Genomic DNA, 16,042 nt, shown 5'->3' with positions numbered 1-16,042 from the left:
TTTTAGATCAGTAAATTATTCATTTGCTATTATTGGGCAGTCATGCAAATTCTTTTTGTAATTATGTCAGATACTAAGTGTAATGGAGATTTTAATGAGAAGACACGATTATCCAAAACAACAACAGAAATTCAAGTATTTTGGCACATCTCTGGAAACAGGACTGCTATTTAAAGTCTGACAGAGACACCCTGTTGAGTAGATGCAAATAGACTTTCTGCTGTTGAGTTGTCCATATGGAATGGGTCCACATCACGCCTATTTAATTTACTGTTTCCAGAATTAAAAAACAACTCCTGGATGACAAAATTAAAAGGCAATATGCCTGATCTCTCAAGGTACTAATCAGCTTCATATCCCTTTTGAATCCATGAGATTGTCAGGGGCAGCCAACAGTTTGTGACAGTTGCAAGATGCAGCTTTCAAGTTCCTGCTTTGAAATGCTGTAGCTGTAGGCTTTTGTTTCTCTACATTTTGTAGTTATGCCTTTTTAACCAAATATGCAATTGTTGGACCACACATGGACAACAGCTTGCCAGTGCTTTCAGCAATCCAATTTTAGTGGAGCTTTGGGGTGAGGATCCCAAACTCTCTCCTTGATGTGCTGTGGGAGCAGGAGTGGGCTGCCAAGGCTTGGTGAGCAGTCTTCAGAGACAGCATTCCCGAGGAAAGGTTGAAGAACAGCAGCTTTTTAAACAGAAGAGCATTTGCCATAGGTCTGTAAAAAAAGCCCTGGCCTTCCAGTAAACATTCAAAACAAATCCTGGAGCAGCACTTTGAAGCTTTTATAATAGCTGCGATCAGAAAAATAATATCACCAACACCACTTAGGCTAGTGTGAAAATGGATTTATAACCTTTTATTTTATTTCTGTGCTTTGTCACTCCTCATTTACTGCAGCAGGCAAGGAAATTCCAATTAAATTAAAAGTACTGAGAGCAGTTATTATGCTCAGTCTTGCCAATTACAGGATTGTACCTGCATCGCTTTGATTCCTCACCAGCCAGTCAAGACAGCTTGATGTCTACATTATCCCTTCTGCTTATTAGTAGCTTGCAAGTGATTGAAAAGTCCAATTGCAAAGGACTAGATGTTCCCTCCCCGTGTCTCCACACTGTGGAAGGCAGCAGCACACACAAAGTAGAAATGAAAAAGGCTATGAATGGCAAAGGAAAAAGAAAAGTTAGCAACGTGGCCCAACGCCAGATTCCATCCACTGTGCAGCTCCCTTGTCACAGCAAAGGATGAGATGCAGAATGGGTGCCTTCCCAGTGCTCTCAGAAATACCTGAAGAGAGCTAATAGCATGTTCCCAGAAAAGGCAGGGTGGTGAGGATGTCACTTTCATTTCACAGATGGCCATTTTAATGTTTTTACTCTGTTGACTGGGGTGAAAAAAAGTAGGCTTATATTTCACTTTTTTTATCTGCAGCTCAACATTTGATAAATTGTGAAGTCTAAGGAAAAGTATGGCTTTTACACAAATCAAAAACTAGATTTTAATAGCTCACTTTCAGGACAGCAGAAAAATGTCTTCAGAAATGTCACATCTCTGCATTCTTATTTTTTTCTTCTCCATTTCCTTTATCCTTTTCTTCTGTTTCCCTTCCTACTGTCCAGCTCCTCCTCTATCTGCATCTTTGTCATCTCTTGACCAATTCTACCTGATAACATGGGTGAAATATTTTGACCCTCAACTCAAAACTCAGCATTCTGACTGGATTAAGGGTGAACCAACATTTCTAAAAGTTTCTGTCCCAAGATTTCTTTTGATCTTTTTGACCTTGGGGAACATTATCATTTTTACTTGGGAGCCTGTAGGGAACACACATGTACGTGCATGGATTTTGAAAGTGAATTGCACACCCATGGGTATGTACCACCCTGGCACTGCTGGAAATTCAGGTAGGTTTGAGGGCATAAACAAAGAGGGTTCATAGTGGCATACTCTCCAAAATTCAACCACTAGTTGTTCAATAGTTTTAAAGCTAGTGCCATGTACCTATATACATATATTAAAAAGAAGATTTAAGACTTTGCCAAATCTAAAAATATGTTATGGGGCCCTGTAAACTTCTGTAGGATGGATATCTGGTAGTTCTGTTCTGTGATTTGTACTTAATAACTTGCACTCTATTTACAATAAATTTTGGCATTTACTTCAGGTGTCAGCCTGAATACACAAATGTCAGCTGCTTGTGTGCAAGTCATATCTCCCACCTGTAACAGCAGAGCCACTGGGTACAAAATATCTTATTATGGTGGCTCTGATGAATAGAGAAAAAGTTAATTGTGGATCAAAAGGTTGTCTTTAGGACTCACATGTTGGTAAAGTAATTGGTACACTTGTTTAATGAGAAAAGGTGCCCACAGGTAATTTTTTAATTTCAGTGTGAGTTTTGAAAGCTCTTGGGTCCTCCATGTGGATTTTAAAGAAGAAGTAAACTAAACCCTAGAAGAGGATAAAAAATATCAATCTGCCCAGTAAAGAGAGAAAAAAAGAGAAGAAATTATTAGGCTAATGGTAAGAAGTAATGGTAAGAAGTTAAAGTGACACAAAAAAGTCAGAGAGATAACTTTGAAGACAAACTTCTGAAGCTGAGGAAATATCATAATGTAAAAATCAAAACCTGGAGCAGAAATGGTGAGAATATTTACAGCTCAATGTGCTAACTGTCTCTACCCCAGCTAATTTAAGAATGATTCATAGCAGCTGGATAAAGCAGAGCACTTTTAGATGGATGTGAGCAATGGGCAAGAAATGTCGATTAGATCACTTTCTGGCTTAATATGCAACCACTCTGCTGATATTAAGAGCAGTGAGAAGAGAGGTTGTCAGCACTCAGCAGCTCACAGGAGACATACCTAGACTGAGACACAGTCAGCATAAAGGTGTAAAGGGCAATAGATTTATTTCTCATTTTCCCATTCCCTGAGGACTTTTGCAACATACAGAGAAAATTACCAGGAGTTTGAAAAAAGAGAAATAGTTACAGCTCTTCCATTCAGACTAAATCCTAAAGGATTGCATGGTTGTTCAGAAATAACATTTTTCCACAGAACTTTTCCTCCCCTGTAATCTTGAACATGTTTCATTCAGCTGCTACAGAAACAGAAGTTAATGAATGGCACAGGAGGCAGGATAACCACTGATCTTGCTTGTTGTTTTTGATCAGACTTGAAAAATTACCAAAAATATCCTAACCAAGTTTCCAAACAAAAGATATTTCAAACTAGCTCAAACTTACAGAGGATTTTGTTGATCCAGATCTGAGTACAGAATATTTTGTCAATTTTTTCCCAGAGAATGTGACCACCTTGCTCACAGATCAGTGATACTGTGGCATAAATGGGTGAATTGGTGATTTCTATGTTGTCTTAACTATATATTTATTGTTTAAATCTGTGACATGTGGATTTAAATATATTGCAAGCAGAGTCAAGACTCAAGTGTCACTGTAAGCAATGGCAGCTGCTCTGTTGCCAGGGAGAAGTGTGGGCTGAACTGGAATATTAAGCAAGCCTATTCCAGTGCAAAATGTGGGAATTTTATACCCAGACTCCAAATTTCACAAATATGAAAGCATTTTGCTAGATATTTATAATTAAGAGAAGGAATAAGAGAAGAGTGACAATGTAAAGCTATCTGGCAGACAGTAATAACTTACCCATGCAGGAGGTTCCATCATTAGGAACAAAAATTTGTTGTCCATTGCTGGGTTTGAAGCCAGACATACATGTGCAGTAATAACTTCCCTCTGTGTTTGTGCAATTGGCATGCTCTCCACAAGGCTGAGTAGCATTTTCACACTCATTATCATCTGCAAGACACAAATTATGGAGAAATATATTTACATCTGATGATTGAAGAAAGCAGTATTGTATAAGCTTAATTTGGCTCTGCTATTTCACTTGTATTTCATTATAAGTCTTGAATGCTGAGCAGGTACTCTTGGTGTTTGTCTATATGGTTTTCCCATTGTTAAGGTTGTAATCAGGTGCTCAGCAGCACTCATCTGCCCTCATCCTCTGTGAATCAACAAGTGAGACAATCAGTGGGATACTGAAATGAGTGGTTTAATTGGATATACACTTGGAATAAAGGATTGAGACAAGTGCATGTTCTTCCATGGTTGTAACTGATAACATTTTATTCCTATCCAAAAATCTACAGGTAGAAGCTCACTCTGAGGATGTGTCAGGGAATTCTGAATTGTAAAAAACAGAGGTCAAAAGGATATAAAGAAATCACCTCCTTCATTCTCTGACATCAAAGCAGAACCACTATAGCTAACTGCACAATTTTAATGGTCTGTTTTGAAAGACTTTCTGTGGCATTTCTCAGCATTACTGGAAAACAGACTTACAAATTTATCCTACTACTGGCCTGAGTCTTCAAGTACTTTGTTTTTTCTCAGTTATCCCAAAGGTCTTAGCAAAGAGATGAGCAAGATTCATGTATTAAACCTTGCCTCTTAGCAATGGCTCTGCAAGTCAAAATTTTTGTACCTGCAAATTCACATGAACAATTTTACAGGGCTAATCTCTCCAATGATTCAGTGAGAAGGAGTGATATACACAAGTTGGAGACTGTCACCTCTGCAGAGCCTCAGCATGTGCTGTCATTATGAGCATGGGGATCCAGCAACCTTCATCAAAGGTCAAACACAATCATAAACTCATGCTTTGAGCTGAATAGTTGATCTGCAGTGACTCAATAAAACCATTTCCTCTCCAAAATCTTCCAAGGTTTCCTGTTGTCTACTGAGTAATTTTCAGACCAAATTTGAAAAAAATTTCCAAAGCTTCTTTATCCAGTCACACTACTTATCAAACACACAAAGAAACACTCACAATACTGATAAATCCATCTTTCCAAAAGCCCATTTTTTGAAGTACCCCAAAACTTTGGAACAAAAAAAAACAATGCAAGTCTCCCAAAGAAGGTGGCACTCTTGAGTGGAATTCTCTATTTCTACATCATGAGAAAGGAAAAGAGTTAAAGGCTTCCTGAAATGTACTGGGATTTTGTTCCTTTCTCAAGTAAAAGGTACTCACAGCATGATGAATGACAGGAAAGAATTCTAACAGGGAGAGAAATAACAATTTATTGCAGAACAGAAATGATTTAGGAGCATGACAGGGAGAAGAAATATGATTTCAGAAAAGACACCCAAGGATGAGCTTTAGAAAGGTGCTCCTGCTTCCTGATGGTCAGAGTTCTCACAAGCTGTTTACAGAGATAGGATGCAGATAAGGGAAGTGTCACGTAAGCTGGGGCAGTGACAAGATTAAAGTACAGCAAGAGCCACAAAGCCTTGCAGGAATACATTTCTGGAATATAACTCTGTCACAATGCCCAGTATCCAAACAGGACATTTGAAGTCTGCCATGATTTTGAATGTGACTCAGTTGACTCAGACATGCAAATATCAATTCAGAGCTGCAGTTTTCCTCAGGGGAATTTGGGTCAACAGTATCAAATGGATTATGCTCATTAAAACTAAAATGTAATGTAATTTAATGAGGCATCCAAGTATAAAAGCACTTTGCCAACACACGTCAACAATTTTTATTCTGCAGTCTTGGTATTCATGAGAATACAGCAGAGGATGTATATGATTTGGATCTTAAAGAATGCCAAAGTAAAACCTCATTAGCTTAAGTGGAATTATGATAGGGAGGAAAAAGTGTGATGTTGATCCCAGTTCAAAAAGAAAGCATGATAATATGAAAAATCTGGTTTGTCACGTAGCATTGCAGAGACCAGGTCCCAGAAAATTTTGCAAATCTCGATTACAAGTCCACTTCTAATGTAATTTTTGTGTCTGACTCCTTTGCAACCCAAATTTGCTCCCAGATCCTAGCATTTAAGGACAACAAAAAAGGAGTGGACTATCTTATTATAGTTAATATTATAATACTATATAACTACCTTTAGTATTATAATACTGTATAACTACCTTATAGTAAAATAAATTTGGTCTTGGGAAAATACTACAGGTTCTAGAGGAGTATGTGTTGACTTTGGAAAGCTCATAGGATAGCAGTCTTGGAAGATGAGAAGCAGAAGGTCACTGATGATGGCAGGACTTGATATCAAGTAGAAGGAATAACAGAACTAAGGAATAGAAAGGCTACATGCAAGAACATTTCTTTTTGGATTTTTTTTCCTGGGAGTTCAGCCATAATCCTCGATATCCTGCAATACTGTCTTTTTCAGGTGGTCCAAAGGATTTAAAAACAATATTAAAATGACTCACACAGTGGTATTAATAAATTCTCTACAATTATGCCTTGATAACTTCACCGGATTATTGGTATTTTTCCTCAATATTTATGATGTCTGCAAGGGGTGTAATGGTGACTGTATGTCCTTAGTAAGTTTGTTATTGAGAGATCTTTCAGATCATTACAGAAACATTTTGAACATGAAGAACAGCATAACTTACATTGCAAACACAAGAATGAAAATTTTAAAGAGTTAAATTCATATGGAGCTTTCTTTTCACTCTTCCCATGGTCTCAAGTAATACTGAGCAGACTGTGCTAGGGATAATTTACTGGACTGCATCCTGCTTGCATTGAAATTAATGACATAAAAGTTACTGATGTAGGTAGGCTGTGGAAAACTACTAGGTTAATGAGAAAGGCAAGAGAAGAAGGCTGAGAAAAAACAGAAATGATTTTTTACACAAACTATTCTACAAGATAAAAAATGATGGCAAAAATATTATCACGTTCTCTGGTAAACAACTTGAATTTTTTATTCAGAAAGTACTCCAATGAGAAGCCCAGGGGCTTAAAGTAATATTCCAAATTTTACATGATTTATAATGTTGTTGAATTTGTGATTTAAAGGATGTCAGGAAAAAACAATGGAATTTATAGATGAAAAAATGTTTTTTTCACAAAATTTTCTGCCTATGCAGAAAGGATACTTTAAGTGACAGCACTCATATAACCCACCTGCTTTGTTGCTACCTAATTTAATTACAGAATGTGTATTCAGTGCTGCACAGATACTCATTGAACACTGCAGGCAATATTTCGGGAATACACATTGCTCTAAAGATTTTTTGTCTCCAGTAAATGATGAAAAATTTGGAGACTTTAGAGACATGACTAGCCAAATGACAAGGTCAATTATCATAGCTAAATGGAAATGTTGCATTCGAGTCTGTTTCATACACAAGGCATTTCCTGAATGGCTGCACTGTCTTGAGGAATGACAGTGGGGGCTTGGAGCAGGTTGTTGGAATTCCAGGTTTGGTTGGGGTTTTTTGGGTTGCTTTCCATTTTTGCTTAGTTATTTTTTACATGGCAGTTCTATGATTTGGCTTGCTCTAAAATCTCATCATTACCAATCCAATTGTAAGGGGGGTTATAAATAATTTCCAAGGAAATTTGTATTGAGTAACTCAAAGATATGTGGGAGATATAGGAATGTGTAACTGAATACTGGCACAATGTTTACATGATAGAGTTGAATAATAAAATCCATTTTCCATTTTTACCTTAAAACTACAGCTAGCATGTACTTTACTGTACATAAATGTCATTATTGTTAGACAGAATCAGCTACTGTTATAATAATCAATGTAATGTAATCATACCTCTACTAGTCTCTTGAGACTGTATTATGGATGTTCAAAAGCAAAATAAAAGAAAAAATATGAAAAATTTATATACCTCTAGAGCTCCATTTTAATTTAGTAATTCTGTTTTAAAACACTTGTGCTCATTAATATGAGTACATTTTTGTATAGAGAGCATTAAATTATTTTAGAAACTCTAAAACATACCAATACAAAGAGGAAGAATGATTTGTGGATTTTAGGGTCATGATGCAGTTGGAATCTAGAGGATCTGATAAGATTTTAGGGGGAAAAAAGCCTGGAGCATTTTTTTGTTGTATTCCATATCTCTTTTAAAGGGCAAGATTTACTATGTCCTATATGGCAAATATATGGTATTTTAATAACGTGTAGTTATGAAATTACAACCTACAATTGGAAAACAACTCCAAAATTACATAATTTGGGTTTTTTTGGTGACAAGCATTGGAAAATTCTTTGAGTTATCATTATTATATTATTTTATATAGATTATATTTTGGATAGAAGATTGTTATAATATTGTTTCCTTATTTACATGAAAAATATCATGAGGAAAAGTCATGATAGTGGATTTATCAAACAGCTGTGAAATATTTTCATTGCACTGGGCACATCTCTGTGACAGACTTTTGACGATTTGATGACATATAATATGAAGAATTAGTTTTGGGGTGAAACCTGTCTTATTGATTCACAACCACAGAGAAGTTTTTCTTGTTTTCCCTTTTATAAATTTTGAAATAAATTGTTCCTTCCTTCACTTCAAGTAACAAAAAAACCAGGTGGAAATCCAAAGTTAAACAGAATGATTTGTGCATTTTCAGTCTTCCCCAATCTATGCAAAACGAGATTTTTGTAGAAATGAAGAGAATAGAAGAATTTTAATGAATCAAGAACTCTTGACCAGAGCTTGAATTTGATAACCTGAGTTTTCCCAAAGCCACACTGGAACAAGCCTAGGCCCAATGCTGTGATTTCCATGAGTTTAATGAAGCCTGTGATACTAAGGACTGCAAGCAGCTCTTACACTACAATACATGCACATTCTATTTAGTGCGGTTTAATGTTAATGCAATTAAAGCATCAACAGTTGTTTTTTCCCTAATCCCTAAAGCAGGGAAAGGCAGGCTGGAGGCCCCTGGGGCATGGCCATCTGCCAGGATGGACAGTGTGCAGTGGGCACAGCACGGAGGGGTGGGCAGCAGAGGGTGGGAGGGCAGCGCAGCCAGGGAACGCATCGATCCATCGCATCCGCCTGCCTTCTGACAGCAGCCTCTGCTGCCAGAGCTGCTGGGGAGCCCAGGGGAAACAAAACCACCCTTCCCTCGTGGGAGAACAGGCCTTGAAGTGCCTCACTTAACCCCTCAAAAGCAAGGAAATGAAAGGCTTCCTGTAAAACAAATTCCAGTGCTGCTCCCCCCGCTGTGCTCAGCCTGTCTGGAGGTCTCAGAACAGTGGGTGATTTTACATACATTACTTCTGTGCTGCAGGACTGCATCTACTGCCATCAAAGCCCCAGTTAAGAGCAGCAATGCCATTAACAACCTTGCCTTTCCTTTCTTGTGATTTGTTTCCATTAATGGCAATTTAACACAATTTGTTTATGATTCTCCAAAGATTCAGCATTCGAGCTTGGTCTAAATCAGCATGAAAGAGCAGATGCTTAGAATAACCACTTGAGACTGTAGAAACTGGGCTGGAAATCTCATTTAAATATGAATTGCTTTCATAACGGGCCTGATTCATCTTTGTCCTACACCTGGGCAGGGAACCATGCAGTTGCTGCACAGAAAATCTTGCCACTGCAAGCTCTTCCTTGTTAAGATTTCACATTTCCCTACTGCCTCCAAGAGCTTTCCACAAATGCCTTCTTGGGGTGTTTTGTAGCTTGGCAGGAGCTTTTAACTTGTTTTAACTTGGTGACTCTGCAACTAGCTGGTCTCCTATAAAGTCTTAGTACACCAAACAAATATTTTCTCTCACATCTTCATAGGCTATGTGTATATACAAAGGGATGATTTCAGATCAGCAGTTCTTTCATGTCTGGATGTACTAAAGGGCTTCACAACAAGAAAATGTCCTTAGTACTAGCTTAAGGAACAGGACAGTACAGTCTAAAAGAAGGAGGAAAGGAAAGTTTCCTACATATTAAAGTCACTCTCAGGTTGAGTTTCAGAGAATGGACAAGGCTTGGAGAGGTCAATATATTATCTAAACTGTTCCCTCATCTCTTGCTGATATTTCCAGACATTATAAATTAAACATGAACAGCATTTGCTATCAGGTAAGTGCCAGTGAAGAAATTTTCATTTGTTTAGCAGCATAGAATATCCAGCCTTTTAAACACTTGTGAAATACCAGAAAAAGGAAATCTATAATTTGTGATCACTCATATATGAAGAATGGAGTTGTGGTGGGGTTTATATCATTAAAGGTGCTGGTCCTTGACTGGAAAGAAGCTATTTACCCAGAGAAGCATTTGCAAGAATTTGAGAACAAAAAGGACAAGGTGTGAAACAGAAGTAAAAAGGGGATTAAATAATTGAAGGAGGGAATAAATACTAAGTGGTCCTTTTGCACTTTTCCCCCATCACTTCCTCCCCTGCACCTCTGGAGAGCAGAGGTCTACAAGAAGTGCATCAACACCCTCCCCATCACTCTCCCAGAGGAGACCTCACAGACACCAACAGAGATTCAGCAAGAACCACAGATTAGTTATTTATTGTCTTACTGATGCCCCTCCCCTGGCTGGGTCATGAGGGAAGGACCTGGCAGTGCTGTGAAGATTCACTCTTTCTGTTGCAGGCAAAGCTCAGAGCTGGTCAGGCACCCCCTGTTTGAGGAGAGCAGCATCTCAGGTGCCTGTCAGGGGTAGCAGACCATGCCCTCCTTCAACCTGGAGTATTCCAGGATCCCCTTCTGCCTTTCTCCAAGAACATGGCATTAATTTACCAGCTGAGAAGCTGGTCTGATGAGTTTTTAAAATGCAATGCTAAAGGAGAGAGATGTCAGAGACAGTACAGTGGGAAAAAAACCCAAAATAGGTTGAAGATTGTCTACTGGTGTTCCAAGACTGGTTTTTGAGGTCAGAAGATGGGACTAAGTGAATTATTTGGAAAACTGGCTAATAGATATGGAAGAGGAGTGGATAAAAAATGCCAGTTTCAGTTCCAGTCACATACAGCTCCTGGTTGGCCATATTGTGAACTCAAGCAACACAATGCTCCCATCTGACAGGATGTGAATGAGTGAGATGTCACCACTCAAATCTAAACATTTTGGTCCCACGCAAGAGATTAGACAGAAGGAAAGCAGCTTAGGAAACAGTCTGATTAAGGGTGAATAAAAGCTTCCAGACAACACTGCCCTAAATTTCAAGACAAAAAAAAAAAAATTTGTTCAGAAAACACAGCCAGGAAATGCATCATCACTTTACAGCTTGTATATGAAATCCAGAGCGAGGCCATCATGGTGTGGGTGAGCAAGATGTGAAGAAGGTGTAACTGAGAGATAACCCAGCTTGACTGAGGCAGGGGAACACTGTGCACTATCTGATGAGCTTTATCAAACTTGCTAAAAACGTGCAGCAAAGGCTATGATAAGGAATGGTGCTGTTCCATGTCAGGGTGTGGGCTTATCACCCTTCAGTCACTCAGGACTACATGCTGGGGTCTGGAATATCACATGGCACAGCAGCACTATGCTCCCACTGTGCCAGGCAGCTGGGGCTGGAGCACCCAAAGGCTCCTGTGCTGCTCTGGGAGCCTCTGCAAGCACAAAGGGCAGTACAAACATCTGAGGTCAGTGACACTGTGAGGTGTGTGAGCTCGTGGCACAGGTGGCACACAGTGATGCAAATAAATAAATAAGTACCTGGGGCTCTGCAATGATTCACAAAATAACTGCTCAGGCACAGAGCTAGTTGGTAAAGGTAGTTTTAATTGGAGTTGATGGGATCCATTTTTTTGGGGTTCTTCATATTATACATTTGGGAGCCAGAAATTAAGACTGGGTTGCTGAATTCCTCCCTGGAGTGGGCAGATAGGTGTGTTTGAACTAAAGGACAAACTCAGGTTCATATCTAATTCTGAAGGAGGCTTCTCCTAGCTGACTTGCTCCATTGCTCCTTGTGGCAGGCTCAGAAACACCAGGACTGTTTCTGCATTTCTTTCCAATGAACATGCTCATGTTTGGTTTAAGTGTGTGAAAAGTCTGTTTCCATAAAAGAGCCTGACCTCAAACTCACAAATGCCCAAGGAGCAACTCCCATTAACCTACACCATTGCTCTTACAGGAGCAAAGGGGCACAACCTGCCTGGAGCAGAAGTCAAGAATAAGATCACACTGCTCTTACATTCCTCACCCCACACAGATTTAATTACAAAACCCAACCTCAACGTGCTGGCAGACACTCTGTGTCAAGCTTTCTACTTCAGGATTAGACAGAATGTAATTGAGACACATCATTAGTTCCTTGGTTCACATCCTTCAAAAACAAGGAATTAACACGAATGAATGAATGGGGATAAGCTGGATTTGAACTGCTGGCAGTGTGCAGGTGTCAGTGTTTTTCTGAATGCCACCAGCAGAAGTGTTTTAGAAAGTTCACCATTATTAAATTACATAATTTCCCATTTCTTTCATTTTTGTTGCTAACTTGCTTGTTTTCACTGAAAAACGTCCTTTAACTGAAAAGTAAATGGGAAATGCACAATCAGAACATTTTTGCTTAAAGAAAAGTGAGCAGCACCGCAGCCCCCTGCTGAAAGGGATTTGGCAGTAGATAACCATGCCCCTTCCTGCAGAACTGAATGGGAGGCCAAGGAGAAGTTCTGTTTCAGCACTGCAAATAAAACTGCATTAAAAAAAAATCAAAGAAAACCAGAAATGCAACCAAACCCAAATCAGACTACAGCCAGACAATATCTGCATTCTACTTTCTTGCAGATTTTCCATTGCATTTTCCCTTTTCCATAAGGCTGGCATAGAATCCTCACCATCCATGAAAGTAGATATATCAAAATGTGAGAGTGAACTTTTGGTTACATTAACTCTTTCTTCAGAATTTATTCTGTGTACATCTCTCTCTCCAATACTCCAGTAGCCATTGTGTAATAGTATTAAGGAAAATAAGACTCAAAGTTGTTCAATTATCAATGCACCTGGTTCTTATTTCCAGCACTAATTTCTCAAAAACTCTGCTTGCAGAACTTTCTGAAGCACATAAACTCAGTATGACAGAATTTTCTGCATGTTACATCAGAGCCATAAACACTCTTGTAGAGGACATAATTCCCCATCAGCTGCAAAGAGGTTGTACATTACCATGCACCAGATCTTGTGATCTATCTGATCTACTTGCAGCAGATGTTAAATGCATCTAAAGACAGACAGTAAAAGCACAGCAAGATTAGTCTGTTCACATCCAAATCCCAAAAGCTACTAGATGGATGTCTCCTACAGACAATTGCAGAGGGTATCACTCAGAGGCAGTGATCTCTCTGCCTTCCTCAGCAATGACCCATCAAACAGCAAGTGAAACACAAAGCTAGAGGTCAGGGTGAACATGAATTCCTACATCTCACATTTCCACACTACCTTCCTGGTCCATGGGAGATAAACTGTCTGCTTACATCTCCCACTTTACCAGCATTTTTGGAAGAGAAAAGAGGAACTGAACTTTACCTAGAAGGTTTTTGCTAAATCCTAAATTTGGAACCATAGCACTAAGACAAGGGAAACAAGGACAGCTAGACATGTAGAGAGACAACTGGGCTCATCAGTGTTCAGCTTTTGAAACTGCTGCTTAAAAACAGGTAGTACATTGTGAAGCCCAGGTATCACGCTTCTACATTTTTTTTCTAAAGGACAAATCTCTTACAGATAATTTCCTGTAACATATCTGAAACAGTATTAAGAATTGCTTTTGAGATGTGCACTATGTTCCATTTTGGCTTTAAAAAAAAGAATACAATAAAAGATGCAGTAAAATTTCTTTGAGAGAAGTAGTAACTCAACATGGAAGGCCATAAAACAGTGACTACAGAAGCTATTTTTTTTTCCATTGTGGAACAGTATTCATTGATTTCTGAAACCACAGGCTAATTATGCCCTGAGTGGATGAAGTACCTCAAGGAGTCTGGTCTGGGCATCAGAGACACAGAGATCACTATTTACTTTTGCCAAACCCAACTTACAGTATGAAAGACAGGAATATCTTGACAAAATTTGATTGTCACTCTTCAGGAGATTAGATGGGGTGACCTAATCCTGCTCTATAGACACTTGGATCTATATTGCTCTTAGCTAATATTAGGATTAGGTCATTAGAAGAAGATACTACAATAGCGAATAACAGTTTTATTTATTTTATTTTTAAAGTAAAAAATTACATGTGAAATATTCATCTGCTAGAGTGGCCCACATAGCATTCCTGTGGCTTGATGACTGTGGTTTTTTATATTAGTCCTATTAGTGAGTTATCCCATTTAAATGTTCTGGAATTCAATAGCTTCTCTTCTGGATAATAGACTAAATCACAAAAGGAAATAATTTCAATCTATAACTGAGAAAAGCCATTAATTGCTGGAATACATCCAGTCTCCAAACCTGAAGATATCAAATATGATCTGGCAAGGAGGAGACAATTAGGCTGAGGAATTCTACCCAGAGGGAAAACATGCCAGCATTATTTCAGCTGGACTGATGACTACAACAATAACCACTGAAATATTTCCAGCTACTGTCAATGTTGCAAATATTTAACTCCATGGTCAAAACATCTTAACTACTGACAGTGATATTCTCAGGGACTTACCCCAGTGGATGATGTCAGAAAAAAAATCTCTATAAAATCATACAGGTTTTAATGTTATGTACTCCCATAGCTTCTACTTTTTTTTTTTTTTTTTTTTTTTTTTTTCCCTTCTGATGTGAATAAAAGCTAAATGTAATGATAGAAATGAAACAGTTTATAAAGCAGGAGAAGTAAGGTCTGCTTGGCTCTGTTAAAAGGTTGCAGGTATTTGGATGATTATAATAGTCAAATATCATCTTAGTGGAATTTGCTAATTTGAAAAGCATCTAGCTCTCCTCCTTTGTGTAGCAACCTCTTCCAAAAACCAGACTGGTCTTTAGGCCAAATTTCCTCTTTCATCTCTCCCTCCTGAAACACACATCTTTGAACTGATGGAACTCATGGTCTCCTCATGCCAAATAGTTTGGGTAGCTCTTTCTGGAGCTTCTTTTCTAAGGCATAAAATCTGAAAAATTTTAGCTTCATGTCAAACAGCAGAATGAGTTAACATACCCAGATCTCTTAATGAATTTTGATTGTGAGGGGAGTACATGGCATCCTAAATCAATCTAAAGCAACTTTTCCCTTGCTAACTACACTAACACCTTTCATTAGTTAATACATCCTAGCTTGAAATATTCTGTTTATTCATAATCACTGTTGTCTAAGTAAATTTGTAATTTTCTAGTGAAGGCTTTTATTCTCAGAAAGAGGGGCTAAGGACTCTATTATCAGATATAAAACACTTAGTAGGCAAAAATATAAAATTCCATTAAAAACACATCCAGGGTTTGGAGAGAAGTAACACTTATACTCTGGAATATAGTTCAAACGTGGCACAAGTCAGAGATAAAGACACTTTTAAGTTTGTGTACCATAATACAACCTGCCACATAAAGTGCTATTATGTGCATTTTATGCCTGGGAGTACTGACAGGAGGGAGGGTGTGGATATGTTGTATAAATGCATCTTTTGTGCATCTTTTGGCAACAGGAGACACATTGGGGTGAGCTCAGAGGTGTTCTACCACAGGCAGTGATGCTACAGCAGCGCCACTCTCTAGCCAGGCTAATTTGCCCCTTAAATCTCTGTTAATCTCAGACTCTATTGAGCATCCCAGCACAGGCACAGCTCTGCTTGCTGCTGCTTGACCGGGTTTATCCAGCACTGCACTGGTTTATCTCAGCTCAGCAGACACTCAGACTAAAAGTCCCAGCTACAAAGCACAGAGAAAACATTGCTGCCATGGTTAAAGTGAGGGGTATAATTTACATACTTAGATGACAGAAAAGGATTGTCATAAGGTACCAAGTAAATGCACATAAAACACAAGAGATTTCCACAGACTGCCATGCTGATGCTCCATCTGAGAGGGAGGCACTGCAGAAACTTAGACTAGTATTGTCCTCTGAGTATTACTCAGCTTCAAAGTTCTCAGTTGAAAAGGCTAAAATCTTGCTTCCCAAGAAAATCACTCAAAAATACAAAAAGAACCTTTCCTTCACATATTGAAATTAGCCCCTCAAAGTAAGTGCCTAAAACTAAGTTCAAGCAAAAATAATCAAGATAAATATTACAATTACTGAATCAATGGAACTTGTAGAAGCATTGTGTGGATTTCTGCAGT

The 16,042-nt window shown here is 38.5% G+C and overlaps 1 protein-coding gene across 1 annotated transcript in view; it reads right to left on the bottom strand.

Moving 5' to 3' along the window:
• Positions 1-16,042, bottom strand: part of ADGRL4 (adhesion G protein-coupled receptor L4) — a 73,211-nt gene that overhangs the window by 32,280 nt on the left and 24,889 nt on the right. The window contains exon 3 of the mRNA XM_056497060.1: positions 3,668-3,820. Within this exon, the coding sequence (XP_056353035.1) occupies positions 3,668-3,820 (153 nt within the window). The remainder of the gene's footprint in view (positions 1-3,667; positions 3,821-16,042) is intronic.

The sequence above is a fragment of the Oenanthe melanoleuca genome, chromosome 8 (assembly GCF_029582105.1).
Source record: "Oenanthe melanoleuca isolate GR-GAL-2019-014 chromosome 8, OMel1.0, whole genome shotgun sequence".
NCBI classification, from domain to species: Eukaryota; Metazoa; Chordata; class Aves; order Passeriformes; family Muscicapidae; genus Oenanthe; species Oenanthe melanoleuca.
This window is presented reverse-complemented; position numbering and strand designations above follow the sequence as displayed.